Source organism: Pangasianodon hypophthalmus, chromosome 6, assembly GCF_027358585.1.
Source record: "Pangasianodon hypophthalmus isolate fPanHyp1 chromosome 6, fPanHyp1.pri, whole genome shotgun sequence".
Classification (NCBI taxonomy): domain Eukaryota; kingdom Metazoa; phylum Chordata; class Actinopteri; order Siluriformes; family Pangasiidae; genus Pangasianodon; species Pangasianodon hypophthalmus.
In genome coordinates this window covers 1636287-1656964 of record NC_069715.1, presented here as the reverse complement: position 1 = coordinate 1656964, position 20678 = coordinate 1636287, and the positions used below count along the sequence as shown (strand labels likewise).

The following is a 20678-nucleotide window of genomic DNA, read 5'->3' as shown; positions in this document are numbered from 1 at the left end:
CTTGATTTTACAACAAACCACTAAAGAACTCGTAAAGAATATTTTAATTTAACTTCTGAAAATAGCCTTTAAGTCTGTAGTTATATCTGAGTTCTGAGTGCAATTTCAGTATTAAATCCTCGCCGTGTACATAACACACCTCGGAATATAATCCCAAAGCTTTAATAAAGTGCCCTAAGAAGTGCACACTTTCTCATTAAACCTACTCATTATTATTATTATTATTATTATTATTATTACATATATATATATATATATATATATATATATATATATATATATATATATATATATATATATAAACATTTTCCATTAGGTTCAAGGTTCTTTAATTGTCATATACATGTTACATACATTTGATGTAATGTAGTGATGTAATGTGTTTTTCCTTAGTGCCTCGTCCCACAGTGCAACAACGATACATAATACGAACTGCATATAATAGAATAAAATAGAATAAAAACTAGTAAACTATTATGTAAAAATGTTTAGCAGCCTTTACAGGAATGAAATGTAGAATATGAATATGCATCAATAGAATATTTTAAAAAACATAAAACAGATATACAGAGCTGTAGTGTGCAAAAGATTCGTTACAATAACAGGGTTGTTGCTCATCAGTATTAACACAAGCTCATAAACCCTGCCACATATGGTTATACAGCAAAGTGGCACACACACACGCACACACACACACACACACAAACACTTCCTGAGGCTCTGTTTCAAAACACCAACATGGATTATGGTGTTTTTTTTTTTATAATTTAACAGTTAAATAAGTAAGTAAGTAAGTAAGTAAATAAATAAATAAATAAAATAGTGATCTTTTTTTAGCCTTTAAGTTTGTCAGATGAATTAAGCCTGAAACCGGAAGTCATTTAAATCGTAAATAATTTAATTGATTTTTTCATATTTGCATATAACCATAAGACATTTGCATACACCATTTATGTGTAAACTCATTAAATATGATTGGAGCTCTTATTTAGACACACACACACACACACACACTCTCTCTCTCTCTCTCTCTCTCTCTCTCTCTCTCCATGTGTGGCAAGCTTCACACTCTTCAGTGCATAACTACAGCTACATTTGTTACACACACAGCACACAGACGCTATAAAGTAGTCCATGATGTTGTCCAGATGTGTGAGCAGTTTCCTGTGCAGGATTAAATCAGCTCCAGTGCCTCTGTGCTGCAGGTAAATCACTTTACTGCACTTTATTCCACACTGTCCTTCACCAAATCCAACAAACACACAAACACACACTCAAACACACTTCCTGTGTTTAATTCTAACCCATGCACACTTTGCACTGGAATTATAACTATACAGAGGCTACTAGGGAAAAGTTCACTGTGTTCAATAACAACCGAAGGGTCAAGGTCACGTGAGCACCGCTTCGTGACGTCACACTGCTTGATTCCGTCATACTGACTGGATCCCTAATTTTTTTTTTTTTTTAGATCCTTTTAATGGCTGAATTTAATATCCATAAATGCAAGTTCTCAGGAGAGAAACCATGCATTTTTTTTCAGAATGCATTATGCTGAATCAGTTTTACCCTCAAAAAAACAGGAAACTATTCAGACTTTTTCATGTCTTTGTATAATAATGTTTATTCCCCCTAGCAAATGTATTTGTTAAACTGTTTATACATGTTTATATTGTTTATGTACATGTTACTCTATAAAAATAAAGACTCGATCCCAAATAAAATGGCTTCCTGAATCCCAGTAAACTGTTAAAACTTGATCTGAATTCTTTGAAAGTTTGAAATACATTTCTTTTTGGTAATAATGTTATTTTTATAGACGATATTCTGCTAATGCGAGAGAGGGGAAGGTTTTATCTATCGTTGGTGACTGTTGTTTATAGTATTCAGTACTGGATTAGAGTTGATTTAGGCCGATTTCAAACCTTCCCTTTCTATCTAAAATACTAGAGAAAGTAGTAGCGCAGCAGCTAATTTCATATCTACAAAGTAATAATATCTATGAACTTTATCAGTCAGGTTTCAGGCCCCACCACAGCACAGAGACAGCATTAGTCAAAGTAGTCAATGACTTGCTATTAGCCTCTGATCGGGGTTGCATTAGTCTATTAATTTTACTCGACCTTAGCGCAGCGTTCGACACTATCGACCATAATATCCTTCTTCACAGACTGGAAAAGGTCGTAGGAATTAAGGGCTCAGCCCTCGACTGGTTTAGATCTTATTTAACTGATCGTCATCAGTTTGTAGATGTAAACGGTGACCACTCAGCACGTTATCGAGTAGAATATGGCGTTCCGCAGGGTTCAGTCTTAGGCCCACTGCTTTTCACGTTATACATGCTCCCTTTAGGTAACATAATCCGTAAACATAATATTAGCTTCCATTGTTATGCTGATGACACACAGTTATACGTCTCAGCTAGGCCAGATGAGAATAGCCAGTTAAAGAAAGTTGAGGCATGTGCGATAGACATAAGAGACTGGATGTTAAGCAACTTTCTCCTGCTAAACCCAGAAAAAACAGAGGTTCTGGTACTGGGACCACAAGCCGCTAGAAGTAAGTTTAAAGATCACACTGTTACTTTAGACGGTCTCTCTGTTTCAAGTAGTCTAACAGTAAAAGATCTCGGTGTGATTATAGACTCTAATCTCTCATTTGAGGCGCATGTAGATAATGTAAGCAGGTTAGCATTTTTCCAGCTCAGAAATATCGCTAAGATTAGAAATATACTTTCGCTAAGTGATGCTGAAAAACTAGTCCATGCATTTATCACGTCCAGATTAGATTACTGTAATGCTTTACTATCTGGATGTTCGTCTAGATGCATAAATAAGCTTCAGATAGTTCAGAACGCAGCAGCAAGGGTCCTTACTAGGACTAGGAAGTATGAGCATATCATGCCAGTCTTATCTACATTACACTGGCTCCCAGTAAGATTCCGCATCGATTTTAAAATATTACTCCTAACCTATAAAGCATTAAACGGTCTTGCTCCGCAGTATTTAAGCGATATGTTAGTACCTTACGTTCCGCCGCGCCTACTTCGCTCTAAGGATGCAGGCTGTCTATCAGTACCACGCATTGCCAAAACCACGGCGGGGGGCAGAGCTTTCTCTTACCAAGCCCCAAAATTATGGAATAGCCTCCCAGTTAATGTACATGAAGCAGACACGGTCTCAGTGTTTAAGTCGAGGTTGAAGACTTATTTATTTAACCTAGCATTTAGCGACTAGTGTTTTTATCAAAGGAGTAGATCTGGGGGACTCGTGGATGTTGAGTTTTATCTCCACACGGTGACTGTGAGTGTACCTAACCACTTTCCTTCTCCTTCTGCCGAGCTACACTCCTGAGCTGCCGGTGATCCAGACCTCCCCCCCTTCACTCTGGACCTGTCCACCGGCAATGCTTCACACTGCCACGAAAACGCTTCAGCTGTTTTCCATGGACTACACCAACACACATTGTACTCACACACACACGCACACTACAGTGTAAACCCATATGAGGATGGGTTCTCTGTTGAGCCTGGTTCCTCTCAAGGTTTCTTCCTATCACCATCTCAGGGAGTTTTTCCTTGCCACCGTTGCCCTGCTTGCTCCTCAGAGACGGCACACACACACACTTCACTTTACTTTTGTTTGTGTAAAGCTGCTTTGAGACAATGACCTTCGTAAAAAAGCGCTATACAAATAAAAATGAATTGAATTGAATTGAATAAGATGTGCAAAGGTAGTGGATTTGGTTCGCTTTGTAAATGTAAATGGTGTTTTTGGAGTGTTTTCAGTGGTGTGTGGATAATCTCTTGTATTGCAGATGTGGGATTTTGTAAGAAGAGTAATATATCATCTGCAAATGGTCTGATTTTATGTTGCATGGTTGATGTCTGGTCACCACAGGTGTTCACATTTTGTTGTAGAAGCTACTGGTTTGATTAAAAATGGCAAATAGGGACCTGGAGATCGGGACCTTATCTGGTACCTGCGTGCAGAAGCTTTGTGATAATAGTTTGTTTGTAATAACGGTGGCTATAAGTAAAGTGGATAAAATCTGAACTTAAAAAAAATTGAATGATTCTCCAAAGCTGAATTTATTTAATGGAGTAAATAAGAATTTCCAGTTGACTCTGTCGAAGGTTTTCTCTCCACAGAGTGTGACTGGTGCTCTTTCTGATTTTTGGTGTGGTGTAAGTTGTATCTGGTTAATCCTTATATACACAGAGTGCACAATTATGCATCATTGATTTAGGCTGTTTTTAAGAAAATAGAAGGTGCAAATCACCTCCAATTCACTTTGGCCCCTTACTGTAATTTAACATAAAACAGTATCCTTATTTTTGTTGCTCTCAGTACTGTTTGCGGTTCTCAATGCAGCATGTCTCTCCTACATTTTTACAAACTCTAGACAAATTAAGTAAAAAAAAATTGCTGTGCCAGACTCAAATGAAGGCTTAGAATATTGCTATAATGTTCTATAATTTTGGTCATCAACTTTGAATATTTTAGTGCCTGAATGTTAACAATTTTTGTTTCTAAAGACATTGAAATTTTTTTTTTATTTCTGGAATAAAGTTTTATCATTTTCTTTCTCACAGAATTTCTAGACATGGACAATCCATTGACTTTTTAATATAGGAGATGTTTAGAAAAAGTTAATATATGACATGCATATGTTTATTTTTTTAAATAATTTATGCATGAGAAGGTTAAGTATTCTGTGAGAGTTAGTAGTTGACTGTTTGCTTTGATAAAGCCTGTTCGATTGGGTTGGATTAGTGATGGAGTAAGTTTCCATTCTGGTAGCCCTGGAGTCTTGCTTATAATTTCTGTGTTTGTCTTGCTGCGTGATAAAGGAGGATAACTAGGGTAAGTCTGGGGTCTTAACTGGGTTTTAGGTGCAGGGAAAAGTATTCAGTCTGTTATTCAGAGTATTCATTTCTGTTGGCAGTCTTGTACTGCCCGCCTGTTTTGCTTGAACTGATTATAATAACAGTAGTACAGAGACACAGAGACATCCTGCTGCTTCTCTTTACTGATTTATTTTATAACTTTCCTGACAGCTGCAGAGAGTTTTGAGACATGATTGCTTCATTGCTTTTAATTAGACTTAGTAGATTTCCACACCACAGCCCCATCATTATCGACCATTAGAATGCCGTCGTTGCCCAGAGCCAGACGGCACATTTTGGCGTCCTTCCGGCTGGTGTTGGTGGCCCACACGGGTCTGTCCGGCGTGTACATGACGAAGTTGCAGTCTCCTTGCATGATCAGCCGTTGGGCGTCGGTATTGCCATACGTGTTAGATGCCCACAGAGGTCTCCAGCCATAGACCACAAAGTTCCCATCCTCCTGAAATGAGACATGAGTGTTCAGTTTTGGAAAACAGTGGTTGGGTTTATATTTCTGTGAAAAGTATTGGAAGTAATTTTTCAAATAAGTAAAAGTAAAAAAGGAATTAGGAATGGCCAGTGCTATCTATGTGGAGGGTATAAACATAAAGAAATGCAGCTCTTCTTTTTGAACCTGGAGTTTTTCTTTTTTCTGTTTTAATTCTACCTGAAAGATTGCCTTGTACTCTCGGTTGTTGGATAACAGGAAGTCTCCCTTACGGAGCTCTTCGTTCATGGACAAGAAGTTCCTGCTCATGGTTCTGAAAAGGAAAGACAGATTTGTCAAACAGTAAGGCTCATAGCAAATGTTTAATGCAGAAAATTGATAAGGACACTAGACAAGAATTATTGCACAAGCTGATCTGAAGCTGACCCGCATTAATATAAACCTGTGATTTACAGCTGCACTACTGTCAGAGCTGCTGTTATAGAAAATTAATCAACACCTTCTGACCAATCACAGTCCTGAATTCAACAGTGCTATAGTACAGTATTGCTCTATTCTTGATTTGTACTCGATGGACTGCTAATTTATCTACACATCTGTTATACTTTTCCTATTTAAATAAATAAACCAGGTGCACATTTGGGTATAATCGTTAAAAATATTTCCCTTATATGTATTTCCTTCCAGATTGTTAGGTTTAATCAGCTTTACTCACCTGCACAATGACAGTGATATCGTAGATGAATCAGTAAGCTGCTATGGAGATTTTTGATGCGAGATGGGGTTTTTATGAACGGTCCTTTACTGTCATTGGCTGACGGTCCTTTACTGTCATTGGCTGTCATTCTGACCAACCAGAAATATTACTTCTTATAGTTTAATATAACAAAAAAGATTCTAAGATAAAGAAGGAACAAAGCATTTGTTGTGAGGAACACAAACACAATGGCCAGCGCTGGCAATCATGAGTCATAGAAAAACTGTCTTCTATGGAATACACGTTTCTGATTAGTGATAAGGTTATCAATACACCAGAATTATTATATCGTAGATGAAATGGGACCAGCTAATTATAGTTTAAAATTCAGATATCAGTTATCAGTTTGGCCAAAAGTTTACATACACCTAGGCTAAAGACAGGCGGAAGCAGGAAAATTAAAATAATAAAAATTAAAATTATATATATATATATGTAAAATCAAATGAAGACATATACACTCACTGGCTTCTTCAATAGGAACACCTGTACACCTGTTCATTCATGCAGTTATCCAATCAGCCAATGGCAGCAGCGCAATGCATAAACTCACGCAGATACAGGTCAAAAGCTTCAGTTAATATTCACATCAAACATCAGAATGGTGGAAAAAGTGTGATCACTGTCACTTTAACCATATCATGGTGCCAAATGGGCTGGTTTGAGTATTTCAGAAACCACTAATCTCCTGGGATTTTCATGTAAACAGTCTCTAGAGTTTACACAGAATGTTGCGAAAAACAAAACAAAAAAAACCCTTCCAGTAAGCGACAGTTCTGCAGCTGGAAACACCTTGTTGATGAGAGAGGTCAGAGGAGAATGGCCAGACTGGTTCAAGCTGATAGGAAGTCTACGGTAACTAAAATAACCACTCTTTAAATGTCACCTGTCCAAAGGAGGAACAAAGAATTCATTCTGTGCCCTGCTCTTGCAATCATGAGTCATAGAAAATCTGTTTTCTATGGAATACAAGTTTCTGATTAGTGATAAAGATGTCAGTACACCGGAATCATTAAACTGTAGATGAAATGAGACCAGCTGGTTATAGATTAACATTCAGATATCAGTTAATGATGACGAAGCAGGCCAAAGGTTTACATACACCCAGGCTAAAGACATTCAAACTCAATTTTTCACAGCTCCACACATTTCATGTTATACCTCCTGTTATAGTCAATTAGAGCATCTATTTTATTTACATAAAAGGTCATATTTATTTCAGTTTTTATTTATCATATTTAATATAATCCTCCTTCCTCATGATGCCATCTATTCTAATGCACCAGTCCCTTTTTCCAGCAAAACACCTTCACAGCATGATGCTACCACCCCCATGCTTCATACGTGTTTCACTAATTTTCCTCCAAACATAACACTGATCATTTTGGCCAAGCAGTTCAATTTTTGTTTCATCTGACCAGAGAACTCTCCTCCAAAAGGCTTGTGATCAGCTGCAAACTTCAGTCTGTGTTATGGGGCTAGGCGATAAGATGTACAAGAGCGTCGTGCAGGGCCCGCTTGTCCGGCAGGACAATATATGGTGTGGAATGGACCCAAGTGCAGAGACGGATCAAAAAGGCTCCGCCTAAAATGTAAACACCTTGCGCGGGACTCGAACCAGAGAGGTTGTGAACCCCAAGCCGTAACGTTAGCCGCTGAGCTAACTCCATGGGACTATTTTAGTGAGTGTTGTAGTGTTTGTGAATCTGATCGGGGAAACCTCAGAGCCAACGGCTCAACTCAAAAGCACCGCAGCACAGATCCATGAGGACCAGTGTAACTGACATCCCCTGGGATGTTGGCAGACCTGTAACAAAGTCCAGTGAAAGGTGAGACCATGGGCGAGAGGGTACTGGGAGGGGATGAAGCAAAGCAGATGGGCGAGTATGTGGCTCCTTGTTCCGAGCACAGACCTGACAGGCAGCCACATAGGCCCGGAGATCCCTCTCCATATTGGGCCACCAGAAGCGTCGGCGCAAAAACTCCAGGGTTCTGGTGACCCCAGAGTGCCCTGCAAATGGAGATGTATGACCCCAAGACAGGGCCTGAGGCCGTATGGTCAACGGTACATAGAGTTTTCCTGGAGTGCCTCCACCTGGATCTGGCTCCTGACAGGAAGCCATGCAGATGGCTTCCTCCAGGCCCCAGCGCAAGGGAGCCACTATTCGGGGAGGGGAAATTATAGTCTCGTGGCTGGGTTCCCGTGAGGATATATCCTGTTGCCTAGAGAGTGCATCTGGTTCAAGATTTTTGGACCCTGGCCTATAAGACAAGATGAAGTTAAAACATGTAAAGAATAAGGACCACCTGGCTTGCCGGGGGTTCAGGCGCTTGGCCTCCTGAATGTAGGCCAGACTCTTGTGGTCCGTCCAAATAAGATCCGTCCCATAATTCCTCTCTGATGGGGTTAGACGGTGGGAGAAGTATGCGCATGGATGTAATTTCTGGTCTGGCCCTGAACGCTGGGAGAGGACGGCACCCACTCCTATATCTGAGGCATCGACTTCCACTATGAACTGAGCCTCAGGATCAGGCATATGCAGCACAGGGGCTGTTGTCAATTTCTCCTTCAGGGTTTCAAAGGCTTGCTGTGCCTCTGTAGTCCACTTAAACCCAGCCTGGTTCTTCTTCGTCTGTGCGCTAAGGGGGGCTGCCAGGGTGCTAAAGTCCTGAATGAAGCATTGGAATAACCCCAGGAAGCATTGTACCAGCCGGACTGAGGTGGGTTGTGGCCACTGTGTGACCGCCTTTACCTTGTCTGGGTCCATACTAAGTCTCCCTTGGGACACAACAAAGCCCAAGAAGGAGATTGTGGTTACATGAAACTGGGACTTCTCTATTTTGACATATAGATGGTTCTGGAGGAGGAGCTGAAGGACTCGGCGCACATGAACCATATGTTCCTCCAGCGAGCTGCTAAAAATCAAAATGCCGTCTAGCTAGACGAAGATGTAATGGTTGAGGGTCTGGTCTCCCGGAGGACCTCATTAATGAACCGCTGGAAGACCGCGGGGGCTTTCATCAGGCCAAAGGGCATCACCAAATACTCATAGTGCCCAGACGGCGTGATGAACGCAGTCTTCCACTCATCCCCTGCCCTGTTGCGGATCAGATTGTAGGCGCTATGTAGATCCAGTTTTGAAAAAATTTTCGCCCGCTACAGGCGCTCAAATGCAGAATTCATCAAGGGCAGTGGGTACCTATCCTTCTGCATCACGGCATTAAGGCCACGGTAATCAATGCAAGGCCGCAGATCCCCTACTTTCTTGTTGACAAAAAAGAACCCCGTCCCCATAGGGGAGGTGGATGGGTGGATAAATCCCAAGAACAAGGCCTCTTTAATATAGTCCTCCATGGCTATTCTGGAGGTGACAGGGAGAATAACCTGCCCCTAGGCGGAGCAGCTCCTGGGAGTAGGTTGATCGCACAATCAAAGGACCTATGGGGCGGCAGTGTCTGGGCCTTTTGTTTGGAAAAGACCTGGAGGTCTACAGTCTGGTTACAGACTGGCTTTTTTATGCAGGTCTTGGAGTAGAGGCTTCTTCCATGTGCGACAGCCTTTCAGGCTATGACGATGTAGGACTCTCTTAATGTTGGATATACACACTTTGGTACCTGATGCCTCCAACTCCTTCACAAGTTCCTTTATTGTTGTCTTGGGGTTCAATTGAACCATTCGGTCCAAAGTTCCTTCATCACTGGGAGATCATTTGTGCCTCTTTCCTGAATGATACAGTGTCTGTGTGGTTTCAAGATTTTCATATTTGCACACAGTTGTTTGTACAGATGCTTGTGGTACCTTCAGTTATTTGGAAATTGCTCATAAGTAGGAACCAGACTTCTGAAGGTTCACAGGTTTTTTTCTGAGGTCAATCAAGGGCAAAAAGGCACCGGTGCTGAAGGTAGGCCCTTATACAGCCACAGTGCACAACCAGTTACCTCTTCATTATGACAGTTGGCCAGTCAGAAGCCTCTAAATTCACTACATCAATTTCAGGAATCTTTCAGACTGTTTAAAGAGACAGTCAACTTGGTGTAAGTAAACTTGTCTCTAATTGATTGTTTTAAAATGACTTCTGATGTGAACAAAGTAAGTGTCCTAATTGAGTTGCCCAAAGAAATGTATGATATGTAACATGAAATGTGTGGAGTTGTGAAACACTGAGATTGAATAACTTTAGCCCAGGTGTATATGAACTTTTAGCCTCAGCTGTATGTCCCTATTGTGTCTTATACTTTTAGACATTTATGTGTAGTTATGTTTCAATGTTACATTTTTGCGTTATATTAACTTTTTATATCATGATAACCTTTAAAATGGTTATGAGATTGCCTCCTCTGAGATGGTGTGGTGCTCCTTCAAATTGGTGCAAAATAAGGAACTAGAAATGAGATCTTTTGTTATGATGCCTTCTGAATTGGACAGACTTTATCAAAATTGGTGCTGAAATAGTGCTGGTGTAACACACAGTGCAATTTCGTTACACTATATGTCCACACTTGTAGCAGAATGACAATAAAGCTCGACTTGACTTGACTTGAAAAATGCTGTGTTCTTCTGAATGGAATGATAATGATATTGTTGATTGGCAGTAAGCTGTGTAATGTCATGCTCTTTATGTTGATCAGCATGGTTTATAAATAACCTGATCTTTCCCAGAATGCAGTACTCGCAGCACCTGCAGGGTGACATGCCTGCCCCCTTTCACCCCGAGACCTCGATGGCCAAGACGATGATGGACATCGGGACACGGCGGATTTTCTCTGAGGAACATGACCTGTTCAGACAGAACGTCCGGCGGTTCTTTAAGGAAGAAGTGGTTCCTTATCACACGGAGTGAGTGCAGTGGCTTTGTCCTAAACCATTTACATTTACATTTACATTTATGGCATTTGGCAGACGCCCTTATCCAGAGAGACTTACAATAGTGCTTTGAAGTATATCAAAAATACATTCTGATATTGGCTCGCTAGGTCACAAACTAGGAATACCATCAATCCAAAACTCTGTTGGGGAGGTGATTTTTTTTTTTTTTTTGGTGACAGTGCTAATTTAAGTATTATATGAAGAGGTAAGTCTTTAGCCGTCGTTTGAAGACTGCCAGTGACTCAGCTGTTCGGACATCTAGGGGAAGTTCATTCCACCACCTTGGTGCCAGAACAGAGAAGAGTCTCGATGCATGCCTTCCTTGTACCCTGAGAGATGGTGGGACCAGTCGAGCAGTGCTAGAGGATCGGAGGGAGTGTGGTGGCACTCGAGGTGTGATAAGTGCTTTGAGATAAGTGGGTGCTGGTCTGTTTTTGGCTTTGTAGGCGAGCATCAGTGTTTTAAATCTGATGCGGGCAGCTACAGGAAGCCAGTGGAGGTAGCGCAGCAATGGGGTGGTGTGGGAAAATTTAGGAAGGTTGAAAACCAATCGTGCAGCTGAATTCTGGATCAGTTGCAGTGGACAAATGGCGCTCAGAGGCAGACCTGCCAGGAGTGAGTTACAGTAGTCCAGTCTTGAAATGACAAGGGACTGAACAAGCACCTGTGTGGCTTGTGAGGAAAGAAATGGACGAATTCTTCTGATGTTATAAAGGAGAAATCGACATGAGCGTGTTAGATTAGCAATGTGAGAGGAGAAGGACAGTTGATTGTCCATAGTTACCCCAAGGTTGCGTGCGGTAACCGAAGGCGAGATCAGAGAATTGTCTAGGGAAATTGCAAGATCCTGAGATGGGGATGAATCACCTGGGATGAACAGCAGTTCAGTTTTGGTGGGATTAAGTTTCAGCTGATGAGCTGTCATCCATGATGAGATGTCAGCCAGACAAGCTGATATCCGAGCAGAAACATGAGAGTCTGAGGGAGGGAAAGAGAGGATGAGTTGAGTGTCATCTGCATAGCAGTGGTATGAAAACCCGTGTGAGGATATGACCGCACCAAGAGATTGAGTATAGAGGGAGAACAGGAGAGGACCAAGTACTGAGCTTTGTGGAACACCAGAGGAGAGTCTGCGAGGAGCAGATGTGGATCCCCTCCGTGTCACCTGATATGACCGATCTTCCAGGTAGGAAGCAAACCATTGCCATGCTGCACCACGAATTCCTAGGCTCATGAGGGTGGATAGGAGAGTCTTGTGGTTCACCGTGTCAAATGCTGCTGAAAGGTCAAGGAGGATGAGAACTGAAGACAGTTTGGCTGATCTAGCATGTAGCTTCTCAGTGACGGCCAAAAGGGCAGTCTCTGTGGAGTGTGCTGGTTTGAAGCCAGACTGATTGGGATCTTGGAGGTTGTTCTGTGAGACCACACATTACTATCACACACATTACTATCACACACTGGATCTAAATCTGGATCTTCAAGGAGGAACAGAGTAAATTCAGTCACATCCCACCACACTTTGAATGTAAATGTGAAATAAATATGGTAATATCCTGTTTGGTAACTAGTGATCACTCGTTACTGCAGTGTTATTTCTCTTAAAAATTTGTACACTTAAATTATGCAAAAAAGTGTTTAAATGACTTTTTTGCTGAGTATTAATTGAAAACAGTTTCCAGTTTTGCAAAATATAAATTATTCTCCTGCTATAAGTTAAAAAGCGTAAAGATCAAATGCTTTTTGCAGATCTGCATTACACTGTTACAGTCTTATGTTCTTACACTGTTACACAGTTAAACTGTTACACTGTTACACAGTTACATCATTACACTGCTACATAGATAGATTGTTACACTGTTACATTGTAACATACAGTATTTACACTGCTACATTGTTATGCCATTACATAGTTACACTATTATGCTGTTACATAAATGTTGTTGATAAACACTATGTGAAAATGTAACTCTGGAAATATGACAAAGTAACTGTAAGTATGTAATGCACGTCTGCAAAAAGTCTTTGAACTTTTTTTTGTTCATCTTTTTCTAATATTACTGTAGCAGATCATCGATATTCTGTTCTCCTGTGAAAAGGGTAACAGTTTAGAAGTGTAATATTGTAACAGTGTAACTATGTTAGAACATAAGAGTGTAATGGTGTAACACAGGCCTGAATGAAGCTGTTCATCTTTATGTTTTTGATCTGAGAAAGCCTTTGGGAAGTTAGATGAGATGAGTTTTACTAAATTTGTGTAAAAACAACAATCAAAGCGCTACATTAAAAAGTGAAAAGAAACCTAGGGTGTGTTTAGCTGAAGTGGTTCACACCGCCTCTGAAGTCTGAATCTAACGCTGTGAGTAAAAAATAAATAAATAAATAAAATCATATACAAGGGTTTGATGTTTAAAAACTTGACTACCTTGTTTTATGAACATTTTAGTTAAGTGTGTGTGTGTGTGTGTGTGTGTGTGTGTTTACAGGTGGGAGAAGGCGGGCGAGGTCAGTAGGGAGGTGTGGGAGAAGGCGGGCCTGCAGGGGCTGCTGGGTATTTACACTCCTGCTGAACATGGCGGGGTCGGTGGAGACCTGCTCTCTGCTGCCATTGTGTGGGAGGAGCAGTAAGTAACTCTGTGTTACTGTCTCACTTTACCTCTCTCCCCCTCTCCCCCCCCCCCCTCTCTCTCTCTTTCTCTCTCTCTCTCTCTCTCTGTCTCCTTGTGGATCATGAGGAAGTAAGGAAGGTTTTCTTTGTCTAAGATGATTATACGTTGATTAGAGAGAGCTGTCATGATAGTGTGTGTGTGTCAAGTCAAGTCAAGTCAAGTGGAGTTTATTTCAACCACATACAGCCAGTTAATACATAGTGAAAAGAAACAACGTTTCTCCAGGACCAAGATGCTACATAAGACAAACACAGAACAACACAGAACTACAAGGGACTACATAAATTTATACATACATGCAGACACAAGACAGTACAATGACTACTGGGACAGACAATGGTCGCAGTAAGTTCCAGTGCAGCGCCGACCAGTACACAGTTCTGTTAGAATGTGAATCTAGTGAGAATAGTGCAAAGAGTACAAGAGTACAGTATAAGTAGCTGCAATAGTGTAAACATAAGAGTAGCAGCCTATGTACAGTATAATATAATACAGTGTATATATAAACAGTGTGTGTGTGTGTGTGTGTGTGTGTAGGATGTACTGTAACTGTTCAGGTCCTGGTTTCTCTCTGCATTCGGAGATCGTGATGCCGTACATCAGCCATTATGGCTCACAGGCTCAGATTGAACGCTTCCTGCCCCAGACGGCTGCTGGGAAATGCATCGGCGCCATCGCCATGAGTGAGCCAGGGGCGGGCAGGTGAGGCTCCGCCCACCAAATGACATCACGCTCCTATATACATGTTCATATTAGATATCTCATTACAATTCAAGTACAAATCTGTTGGAGTGCTGGTGTAACTCTATATGTGTTTGTGTGTGTGTACAGTGATCTGCAGGGAGTGAAGACGTATGATCGGCGTGATGGCACTGACTGAATCCTCAATGGAAATAAGGTTTACACACATGCTGAAATATTTATCTGTTACATTAACATTTGATTAAAGTTTAAAGTTTGGATTCATTTATAATCAAATGTAATTTACTGTCTCTCTCTCTCTGTCTCTCTCTGTGTCTCTCTCTGTGTCTCTTTCTCTCTCTCTGTGTGTCTCTCTCTGTCTCTGTCTCTCTCCCTGTCTGTCTCTGTCTCTCTCTGTCTCTGTCTCTCTCTCTCTGTCTCTCTGTCTCTCTCTCTCTGTCTCTCTCTGTCTCTCTCTCTGTCTCTCTCTGTGTCTCTTTCTCTCTCTCTGTCTCTGTGTCTCTGTCTCTCTGTCTCTCTCTCTCTCTCTGTCTCTCTCTCTCTGTCTCTCTGTCTCTCTGTCTCTGTCTCTCTCTGTCTCTCTCTGTCTCTCTCTCTGTCTCTCTCTGTCTCTCTCTGTGTCTCTGCCTCTCTCTGTCTCTGTGTCTCTGTCTCTCTCTGTCTCTCTCTCTCTCTCTCTGTCTCTCAGGTGTTTATCACTAACGGGTGGATGAGTGATCTGGTCATTGTTGTTGCTGTAACAAAACGTGAGGCGAAATCAGCAGCTCACAGTCTCAGTCTGTTTCTGGTGGAAAGCGGCACCAAGGGCTTCGCCAAGGGACGTAAACTGGACAAGAGTGGCCTCAAAGCACAGGTATATACACACACACACACACAGTCACATCATACTGGTTTTGTTGATTATCACATTTTCAGCATTTAATCTTTATGTGGAGCTCCAGCTGAGGTTCGATTTTTATTTTGTGTGTATGTGTGTGTGTGTGTGTGTGTGTGTGTGTGTGCAGGACACAGCAGAGTTGTTCTTTGAGGATGTACGCCTCCCAGCTGACGCTGTACTGGGAGAAACTAACAAAGGTTTTTACTATCTCATGAATGAACTGCCTCAGGTACGAGCAATGAGGTTTCCTTCTTTCATTTTGTCTCTATCTTTTATTCTATGTCTTTTTTTCCCAAAGGAGGTTTATTGTTATACTGTTGCATTATTTAATGCAATAATGTAAAACAATTTAAGGTATATAAAGTGCAGCACATTTAGACTCACACACGCTTCCCCCTCCATTCTCTCTCTCTCACTCTCTCTCTCTCTCTCTCTCTCTGTCAGGAGCGGTTGATAATAGCAGCAATGGCTCTGGCCAGCTGTGAGTTTATGTTTGAGGAGACTCGGAATTACGTGACTCAGAGGAAGGCCTTTGGAAAAACCATCGCTGACCTGCAGGTGGGAATTTAATAAATAAAAACATATTTTAGGCTTTAAAGTTTCCTTGTGTCTTTCAACCCCTTTCATTTTAAATAAAAGGATTTTTTAAGGATTTTTTTGCTACTCAACGCTAACCCTAACCCTCCAGGTATTTTAATGAGGTTAAGAGCTGTTATTAGTTGTTTCTTGGCATTTAAACATTCAATTCAATTCAGTTTTGTTTGTTTATAGCGCTTTTAACAATGGGCATTGTCACAAAGCAGCTTTACAGAAATACAGTCAGGTCTGGAAGTATTTCGACAATGACAGAGTTTTAGTGTTTTTGCCTTTATACACCACCACAATGGATTTGAAATAAAACAATCAAGATGTGATCGAAGTGTAGACTTCCAGCTTTATTTTAAGAGGTTCCACAAAAATATGGCATTTACCATTTAGGAATTACAGCCATTTTAAGCAAGGTACTTCCATTTTCAGGGGCTCAAAGGTATTTGGACAAAGTGGCATAATTGTAAATATAACCATAATTTTAATACTTGGATGAAAATCCTTTGCAGTCTATGACTGCCTGAAGTCTGGAGCCCATGTTCTCAAAACTCATATTCTGAGTTTCCTCCCTGGAGATGCTTTGCCAGGCCTTCACTGCAGCCACCTTCAGTTGCTGCTTGTTCGTGGGTCTTTCTGCCTTCAGTCTTGTCTTCAGTAAGTGAAAAGCAGCTCTATTGGGTTGAGATCAGGCGACTGACTTGGCCATTGAAGAATATTCCTTTTCTTTGCCTTCAAAAAGTCTTGAGTTGCTTTCGCAGTATGTTTAGGGTCATTATCCACCTGCACTGTGAAGCGGCATCCTATCAGTTTTGTAGCATTTGGCTGAATGTGAGCAGAGAGTATAGCCCTATACACCTCAGAATTCATCTTGCTACTTCTGTCAGCAGTCACATCATCAATAAACACCAGTGAACCCGTTCCACTGGTAGCCATACATGCCCATGCCATAACACTGCCTCCACCATGATTGACACATGATGTGGTATACTTTGGATCATGAGCTGTTCCTTTCTTTCACCATACCTTTCTCTTCCCATCATTCTGGTACAAGTTAATCTTGGTTTCATCAGTTCAAAGAATATTATTTCAGAACATGGGAGGCTTTTTTAGATGTTTTCTGGCAAAGTCTAATCTGGCTTTCCTGTTCTTGAGTGTTACCAGTGGTTTGCACCTTGTTGTAAACTCTCTGTATTTACATTCATGAAGGCGTCTCTTGATTGTAGATTTTGACAATGATACGCCTACCTTCTCCAGAGTGTTCTTGACTTCTGGTGATGTTGTGAAGGGGTTTTTCTTCACCAAGGAAAGGATTCTGTGATCATCCACTTTAGTAGTCTTTCGTGGTCTTCCAGGCCTTTCGATGTTGTTGAGCTCACCAGTACTTTCTTTCTTCTTAAGAATGTAACTAACTGTTGATTTGGCCACACCTAAGGTTTTTGCTATCTCTCTTATAGATTTATGTTGTTTTTTCAGCCTAATGATGGCATTCTGCACTTGCATTGAGATTTCCTTGGACTTCATATTGGTAGCTCCATTCGAACAGCTGCCAAATGCCAATTATCCTACTGAAAGAGGTCACTTCCATTAGGGAATACCGTTGCCATGAAGGGGTGTACCTAGTCTGCAACAATGTGTCAAAATAGCATCCACATGAATGCCAGGACCCAAAGATGTTCCCAGCAGAACACTGCCCAGAGCATCACACTGCCTCCGCCAGCTTGCGTTCTTCCCATAGTGCATGCTGGTGCCATCTCTTCCCCAGGTAAGCGACACACACGCACCCGGCCGTCCACATGATGTAAAAGAAAATGTGATTTATTGGACCAGGCCACCTTCTTCCTTTGCTCTGTCGTAAAGTTCTGATGCTCACCTGCCCATTGTAGGCACTTTTGGCAGTGGACAGGGTCAGCATGGGCTCTCTGACCGCTCTGCAGCTACGCAAGCTGCACTGCACTGCACTGTGTGTTCTGACTCCTTTCTATCAGAGCCAGCTTTAACTTTTCAGCAATTTGTGCTACAGTAGCTCTTCTGTGGGATCAGACCAGATGGACTAGCCTTCATTCCCCACGCGCATCAGTGAGCCTTGGGCGTCCATGACCCTGTTGCTGGTTCACCGGTTGTCCTTCCTTGTTCCACTTTTGGTAGGTACTAACCACTGCATACTGGGAACACCCCACAAGACCTGCTGTTTTAAAGATGCTCTGACCCAGTCGTCTAGCCATCACAATCTGGCCCTTGTCAAAGTCTCTCTAATCCTTATGCTTGCCATTTTTCCTGGTTCCAACACATCAACTTCAAGAACTGACAGGTCACTTGCTGCCTAATATATCTCAGCCTTTGACAGGTGCTATTGTGTGTATATACATATACATATATATATATATAATGTGTGTGTGTGAGCTGAAGACGGAGATCTGTGTGGGTCGAGCTTTCATTGATAACTGTCTCCAGCTGCACAGTGAGAGGAAGCTGGACTCCAGCACCGCCTCCATGGCCAAATACTGGTCAGTCTCTCTCTCTCTCTCTCTCTCTCTCTCTCTTTCTCTCCAGTTTATTCACTCTGTATATTTATATCCATATGAGTGATTTTCATGATGCTATAAGAATCAGGGTTGATTTGCGAGGGCATGCCATTCTCCTAATTAAAATCGTTGCTCTTCTAAAAATGGCATTCTCTTTAAATTTAACATGCTCTCTCTCTTTCTCTCTCTCTCTCTCTCTCTCTCTCTCTCTCTCAGGGCGTCAGAGTTACAGAATAAAGTGGCCACTCAGGGTCTGCATAACTCCAGCCTGTACAGGTGAAAGAAATTTCATTTTTGTCCAGTAGAATTGTCGTAGTTTATTATTTTTGCAGCCTCACTGCTTCCTTTTCTATGTCACTGTATGAACAGCAGGGGGATGCCATTAGATAAACTTCATTCTGGGCTGAATTCATGATCTGACCTTTGACCTTGGTCATTTTATCCCATACACCAATCTAATCTAGAAATAAGAGCTCTATATATTCCAATCTAGACATTGTCACTCTATATAGTCGTCTAATCTAAATCTTCAGATCGATTTTCAGGATTTTTGTGCTGGTTTCTGATATGCGTCTGTCACACGTTCTCTTCCTCAGAGCCTTCGTGGACACTCGTGTGCAGCCTATCTACGGCGGAACCAATGAGATCATGAAGGAGCTGATCGCTCGCGCCATCGTCGGACACAGATAGACGAGCGCTGAGCTGAGGGATCAGATGGATCGGAGCGAGACACGGAGAGAAGCTGGTTTGTGGGGTTTTTGTCTTTGGTTTGGTGACTGATCAGTGCCATGATGTACATGTAGCTAAGAAAAGCTGATCAAATAGCAAATAATACATTTTCTTGGAGATCAAGTGACACAATTTTGATCATTTCTTTTCCTGTTTGGTTTGAATAAATTCACTTTATAATACACCATGTAATAAATAGATATGAAAAAACTTGCATCGCATGAAGGTTTAGTCACATGGGTAGACATATTTTAAATAACAACATTATATAAATTTTATAGAAATTTAATATAATAATCATAAATACAAATGATCTGTGTGTGAATTGGTGCATTGAGTAACAGGACCATGTCCTAAAAGGGCTCAAAAATCACCCTGTGCATATTTTACCTTTTAAATAATTGCACCTTTATCCATTTTGTGTTGTGTTGTTATTTGTGTTGAATGTTTTAAAACACATGTAAAATTTAAAGCATTAGAAACGCAAAATGGACTTGTAACCCGAAGGTCGTGGGTTCTAGTCTCAGGTCCGGCAGGGTTTGTAGGTGGGGGGAGTGAATGACCAGCGCTCTCTTCTACCCTCAATACCATGACTGAGGTGAGACCCTTGAGTAAGGCACCGAACCCCCAACTGCTCCCCGGGCGCCGCAGCAAAAAAGGCTGCACACTGCTCCGGGTGTGTGTTCACGGTGTGTGTGTGTGTGTTCACTACTGTGTGTGTGCACTTGGATGGGTTAAATGCAGAGCACAAATTCTGAGTATGGGTCAAATTACTTGGCCACAAGTTACTTTCACTTTCACTTTCATTCATCACAAAAGCAGATAAAATACTTATGCAGGACTTGGTTTCTAAGGACTGTATTCAGAGTCAACGACTTTGTTATGTCAGTATTTACAGGAAAATTGTAAGTCTCCATCATTGGAGTGCGCAGCTGTTCAGGATGATTGAGCTTCCTATAAAGATCATGAAGAAAAATAGTCTGCCAGATTCTTCTTGAGTAGAAACACACAAGATGTTTTTTTTCTGGCAGTTAGGAATTCACACAAATTAATGAACATACTTGTCATGGATGGTTTGGAGACAGATGCAAATGCGGGGACTTTTATTAATTGTGAAACACATGAGAACAAGGGCTAGAGCTATGTAACAAAAACACAAACAAGATAAACATGGCACAGATGGAACGATAAACAACGACACTACTTACAGCTGCTAGAAAAGAAGTGCTATACAAACGTGACATAAGTACTTGTGCACATTGTGCATGAACGTGGTTCAGGTGTTCTACAAGATGTAGGTGATTTTATCACGCTTTTAATCTGATAAGCTAACTCGATTCACTCTCCTGTAAAGAAAACATGACCACAGTTTGAAGGATAATCTGACCAAGCACTTATCTGCTATGCTTACAGAGAAACTTTAAGTTCATTCATCATTTTATTCCTAAACAGTTGAGTCCTGGAGATAAACAGTGTCTCTGATTAAGATCCTCTGATGTCCGAATAGCAAGTCTGAAGTCTGTAGTTACGTCTGAGGTCTGAATACTGATGTGTGTGATTTCATGATTAAATCATGACTGCGCTCTCAACTCAGCTCTGAGTACACCTCCAAATCTTTAATAAAGTGCCCTAAA

At 41.3% G+C, this 20678-nt stretch overlaps 1 protein-coding gene and 1 pseudogene across 3 annotated transcripts; one reads left to right on the top strand and one right to left on the bottom strand.

The window, feature by feature from the left end:
• Nucleotides 1-1049: 1049 nt before the first annotated feature.
• Nucleotides 1050-19396, top strand: LOC117596665 (long-chain specific acyl-CoA dehydrogenase, mitochondrial-like; annotated as a pseudogene).
• On the bottom strand, nt 4700-6968 carry LOC128318548 (B-type lectin plumieribetin-like). 3 transcript variants are annotated; one of them, XM_053235085.1, is made up of 4 exons: nt 6559-6968; nt 6052-6233; nt 5556-5649; nt 4700-5348 (listed from the first exon to the last, which is right to left on the bottom strand). In XM_053235085.1, exons 3-4 carry the CDS (start codon nt 5643-5645, stop codon nt 5097-5099), a joined length of 342 nt encoding a protein of 113 aa, XP_053091060.1. In that variant the 5' UTR covers nt 5646-5649; nt 6052-6233; nt 6559-6968; the 3' UTR covers nt 4700-5096. The 3 variants fall into 3 exon arrangements, with proteins under 3 accessions (XP_053091060.1, XP_053091061.1, XP_053091062.1); XM_053235086.1 differs by having other exon boundaries at nt 6052-6182; XM_053235087.1 differs by having other exon boundaries at nt 6052-6968.
• Nucleotides 19397-20678: the final 1282 nt, after the last annotated feature.